This window comes from Parasteatoda tepidariorum, chromosome 7 (assembly GCF_043381705.1).
Source record: "Parasteatoda tepidariorum isolate YZ-2023 chromosome 7, CAS_Ptep_4.0, whole genome shotgun sequence".
Classification (NCBI taxonomy): domain Eukaryota; kingdom Metazoa; phylum Arthropoda; class Arachnida; order Araneae; family Theridiidae; genus Parasteatoda; species Parasteatoda tepidariorum.
The window spans coordinates 64258374-64264474 of NC_092210.1; the positions used below are offsets into that span (position 1 = coordinate 64258374).

Here is a 6101-nt window from a genome sequence, read left to right on the forward strand (position 1 = left end):
TATATATATATATATATATATATAGGGAATTTCACAGTAAAAAGTTTACTGTATGAATAATTTTACATTAAAACATAAATTTTGCTATTTCTAGGAAAAAATTGCTCACCAAATAGAGGAAGTTTTCATCTGTGTGGTCTCATTAGAAATAAATAATGATTATATAACGCTAAGAGATTAACAACTTGCTGAACAACCATTAAGATTACCAAATGCCTTTGTTTGAGTTTTATATTTAAAACGCGGTTTCCCAGTTTTTTTTATAATCGCGATAGAAGATCAATGGCCAGCTTGTCTTCTTGAATCAAAAATATATCTTCAAATCAACATTATTTATTAAATTTCGTAAAATAAGATGAGAGTGAAGAGATTTTTTAAAGAAAAAATTTCGGAAAATAAACAAATGCTTAAGTAGAAGGGATATTTATAAAATAACAGAAATCCTTTACAATGATAGAATTTATAAACTTAATAATAACAGGAGTTATCTATAATGATAGAATTCATAAACTAAGTGATATCATTGATGATTGATAAACTAAATAATGATCGGAGTAATCTCCAATAATAGAATCATGGATTAAATGATAACAGCAGAGTTAAACTAAAATAAAATATTGCTTGTGACAAATGTTAATAAATATTTAATGAAAATTGAAGTAATTATTTTGCAGTTTCCAAAAAGTTTTCAGACTTATTTTGCGATATTTTATGACTCAAAGTTTAGGATTATCTGATTTAAAATTGTTTGAAATGATGGAAATGAAGAATTTTGTCACATTAACTAATAAGAATTGAAAGAAAAAGTTGCTAATCAACCAAGCGTGTATGTTCCGTTGTACTTCTTATTTCTGTTCGTAAATAATGAATTTCTTATACTAAAATTTGCTTTTCGAAATAGTAGCTTAGAAGTTGTACTAAATTTTGAGATTCATTGATTATGCTATCTTTGCAAACGTATGTAGCATTTAAATTAGCATAATGAGTAAAATTGTTAACTTAATGAAGAAAAAAGATAAATTTTTATTCTTCTTATTTTCTAAAAATTTCCAGTTTAATACACAAAAACGTTTTTTTATAAATGTTAATGTATCATTTATAAGGAATTAGCCATAAAATTTAATAAAGTTTTAGTTTCAAAACTAAATTTGACAAAATTTTTTTGATATGAAATGTATAATACAAAAGGATAGAAGTTTTTAAATAAATTAGGGAAAGTAAAAGTAAAAATAATTAGTGATTAGAAGAAGATTATTAATGACTGTTGGGTATTTTTCTTCGGTTTAAAAAAACACTCGATTGTTAATATGAACAGTAAAATATGTTTTCGGTTGAACTAAAATAAAAAGATGACAAGTATGATTTTCAAGTATAGAATAAAGCTGTGTTGAATACGTATACTTCTAATAAGTAAGGAAATGCATAATTAAAAAATAAATAAATGAATAAATGAATAAAATTGTTTTAAAAATATTTGCGTTAAGGAACAGGGCCTTTCTAGAACTGGTTTTGCCCTGAAAATTTCAAAAGTTTTCAAAGTTGGTTTTCTAAGCCTTTAGAACTCGTAACTGGTACAAATTTTTACCGGCTGACTTCATATTTAAATAGTATTGATATAATACATTATTTACAAAGCAAATAATTATTACAGGATTATTACAGTCTTTTGCAGAAAATAAATTATTTACAGAAATAGCATTATATCATTTGATTGCTTTTTTTTGCTGCAAATTTCTAATGATTTTGTTTAGAAATTTTGAATTTTTTTTAAATGTGCTATTTTTGAAAAACTCGGTACATCAAAATGAGAAAAAATATCTGTATTTTTGAAGTATATATGCACAAAAATTGTTTTTCATCATAACTTAAGCAAAAGCTACATAGCGGGAGAATATTTTCATCATAGATTCTGTTTCTCCTCCAATTTAAAGTAATTAAAAATTTAAGGTTTAGAAAATGGTGTGTTCAGGTAAACTTGAGGTAAACCAGAAGGTTTTAAATATTGAAAATATCAATTAACTAGGTACTTAATTAGTGCAGACGATATTTAAAGTTAAGAAATCAGACCCAAAACCCCACTTTTTCTTAATAAACATACCTTTTTTTAAATGGATTTGAATTTCTGATCCCCAAAATATAGGGGGTAGCCGCAATCTGAGAAATATGGTCGCCATAATTTTATCATCAGGGCAGATCAAAGTTTGGACCCCTTAATGTTAATTCTATTTTTTCGTATTTCGCCACATCTCTAGATCCATTTAAGTGAATTAAAAAAATTTTGTGTACACAATCTTAAAATTCGTTTATCCAAATATAATTCATTGCAAAAAATAGCATTGAGTAAATATTTATTATTTTTTAATACTTAAGTCAATAATATTCGAAAATATTTTGAATTGTAAGGTATGCGAATTTTTACATAAATTTAAAGAACGTAATTTTACATGGCAACATATAAAATTTGAACGAAATCGATCGAATAAATCCTGAGAAATATAATATTGAAAAAAGTTGTATTTTTAAAATTTGATTTCTCAAAAACTATTATACCGATTTCGCTCAAATTTTGTATTCTGCCACGTAAAATTACGCTCTTTAAAATGATGTAAAAATTCGTATACCTTACAATTCAAACATTTTTCAAGAAGTTTTAAATAAAATCACAAGAATTATTAAATATTTACAGAAAGTTATATTTTGCATGAAATTATCTGTAGGGAAACGAATTTATAATTGTGTGCAAAAACTTTTGAATTTTATTTTATATTTTATAACCGTCGTTGAACAGCCGACCCAATTTTGGGTTTTCGACTAATAATGTTCAACTCCGCAGCCTTGTAATTTTGAACCAATCCAGAAGACAAGGAAACTCTTGGATCAGTATCCCAAGAGATATGTTTTGCTATGGGAACATGGAGCACTTTTTATAAATTAATATTTTATAAATTTAATTTTTTATTTCAGAAATATATATCGGAATTTCACCCTACTGTTACATTTTTATCAGAGTAATTAGTCAGAAATTATAGTACAATTTTTCAATTTGTTGGATTAGTTAATACTCTTGACAAACTTATAGTTTATATCTTATCATTTGTCATTTTACAATGCTTGAATGACTTTCGAAGCCTAGTTCCGAAATAAACCGAAAAGCAAAAATTTTGTTCCTTTTCATGTTTCCACGCTATTTCGCAATTAATTCGCGTTATTTTGTAATATTACTTATGAAATATAATTTGATTTTCATTTTTAATATAAAATTACGAAAATTATTATATTTTCATTGCTATATTTAATTATTTAAGCGTATTATATTATTATTTTTATTTTTGCTCGCCATATTTCATCCGCCATTTTGTTTTTTTTGGGTATTTTTAGTGCATTTCAAAATTTCAACTATGAATTCAATTTACCTGCACATAAAAACCCCTAAATAAAAAACCCAAATTTTGAAGCAAATTTTATCGAAATACTAATTTTGGCCAAGAAACCTTAGATGCTGGCCCACTGTGCATTGTGACGATATTTTCAGAAATCCCAATTCGTCGAAAATAAGATATATTCATTCAGAGAATGAACGCCTTTGTGTCTAATTTCGTTATTTGAAATAGTGTCTGTACTTATTAATTAGCATATTTGAGGTCCACTCCTCACCAAGAAGAATGAATCCTAGAACGTGAAGATCCGATCATTTGATCAAAAATTATTCTGGCTGGTCCGTCTTATATTTTGCACACTGTGCATCACTCAAAAAGATAGTCTTGAAGAAATGCTATATAGCAGTCATTTTGTTTTGCACTATTGCGGTTCACTAGTTATATGATAGAAACACATTTTCCAGAGTTTTTATTTATTTAACTGACTCTCTGAAAGGAGTTGCCAAAATAATGCTTATTTTTCTAACAAAAGAGGGGCCTATTTTTTTAAGTAACTATCACCATTTCTAAGTCTATCGGTATCTTATTAAATCAAGATTAAGCTTTAGGGGGAATTCCCGTGTTTGCTGACATTATAGCTGCATGTTTTATTTATGTGATATAAATCAGTTTTAATATTTATTATGAAAGTAGCATTGATAATTCTATGAAATATAAAACACATTGAATGGTATATAACATTTAAATTGCAATAAAACGATTGTAAAGATGCTTACAAAATGAAATACATATAGAGCATTATAAATGACTTACCAATTGCAATAAAATTAAATACCAATAAAGGTAGTAAGCATAATCTGAGAGACATTTTTAGCATGTTATAAGAGAGGAAAAATATTTTGTTGCGAAATTATTTCGACGAACATTATTTTTTCTCTCAAAAATCTTATAAAACATTTTATGGTTCGTGACGTTTTATTGACGTTAAGTTGTTTCTAGTTATTTTATAATCTTTAGATGAAGACTGAATAAATATTGATTTTCAAAAGACTGTAAGACGTGAAGAGATTACAAGTGCAATTTGCTTGAACTCGTTGTGTTTGAAAAAAAAAAGTGTTTTGTTTTGTTGAGGAGTGGCAGTATGTACGAAAATACGAAAGTATGTATGAACAAAAGAAAAAAAATGAGTTCATAAATACTTCATAAATGTGCTCAGTTACATTTTTAAAAAAAAAAAATCGATGATGAATCCGGTGTCATAAAATTATCTATCTCTTTGCAGAACTCTGGGATGTGTATAATCTTCACCACAAATAATCCTCACCACGTATAATCCACTCATAGACAATCGAGATTTACAGTGCTAAGTTGAGCTCCATTATTTTAAATTTCAACTCTTCTTGAATTTTTTTATAATATAGGATTCGTATAGTATTAGTATCCATCGTTATGGAAACAGTGAGTAAGATAAGGTCGTGGATTACATTAATTTAAAAAGTATTAGTTGATGAACTTTAGAAGAAAAGTGAAATACCAATTTATAACTAGTTCCAAAATTAACTAAAAACGATTTTAAATGTTAATTAAGTAAAAGTTACTTAATTAGCAAAATAAAATTGCCCATAAGCAGTCAAAATGACTGAATTAAAAAAAATAATGTGTTAAAAACGTTTTTTAAAATTAATTTTATATATTAATTTTTATATATTGTTTACAGTTATATAACAAGTTATTAGTAAATATTAACAATAAAAAAATTATATTTTGTCCAAAAAGTCACAAAATTCTAAGAAATTCTGTTATCATTGTTTTTCTAATTGAAATTAAAAAGCAGTCAAAATGACTTCCTTAAGCAATCTACTGTTAATGCTTATTTTTAATTTTGCGCAAGTAGAGCGTTCGAATCCAGTGATGTTATTAGATAGTTTAACAATAGTATAAATTAGGCATTCTTTATTTCTGGTTACATCATGGAAAGGTAATTATCGTTTTCGCATATTTTTATTGCACATGAAAATTGCATGATATGATCATTATTAACACCAGACTGAAACTTAGTATATACCTTTACTGCCCAAAAGCAGTTAAAATGACTGCATAGTGAAGGAATAACTAATGTGTAAAGAAATCTGTTTAACTAATTTTTAAGATTTTTTATATTATTTACAGTTATTAAGTTATTTGTAAATGTTAACAATAAAAAAAATCACTTGGAAAAAAAAATAATTTATGCATTATTATTTGTAGATTTTTGCAAATAAAAAAGCAGTTAAAAAGCAGTCAAAATGATTTCCTTGGGCAATCTAGTGTTAAGCAAAGAAAAATTAGATATCTTCTGATGCATCAGCATAAAATAAATAAAAGTTATAGCAATATTTTGATAAAAATTATTTATTTATTCCTTACGCAACAGCATGGAAGTTTTTTCTAGTAATATTTACCACAAAGTTTTTATTACTATTTTCAGTTAATATTACGTTCCTAATTTTATTATTAATCAAAATAAATGCTTAAAACTAAAAGTGTTGTTCCTTCAATGTTTGATCACGTAAATGCATGATATTAGTATTACATTTACGATAACGTTACGTTAAGTTTATATTACGTTTTATATTAACAATATTTAGTTACTGTTTACAAATATTAAACGGTAATTTTTACTTTTATAATAAATACTATGAAAAGCTGCTTTCAGCCAATGTATGGATTTAAAATAACGAATGA

The 6101-nt window shown here is 25.8% G+C and overlaps 1 protein-coding gene across 1 annotated transcript in view; it reads right to left on the bottom strand.

The window, feature by feature from the left end:
* The window catches only part of LOC107452688 (uncharacterized), a 16051-nt gene extending 11700 nt beyond the window's left edge, over positions 1-4351 (bottom strand). The window contains exon 1 of the mRNA XM_016069252.3: positions 4191-4351. Coding sequence (XP_015924738.1) covers positions 4191-4254 — 64 coding nt within the window. The 5' untranslated portion in view covers positions 4255-4351. The remainder of the gene's footprint in view (positions 1-4190) is intronic.
* Positions 4352-6101: the final 1750 nt, after the last annotated feature.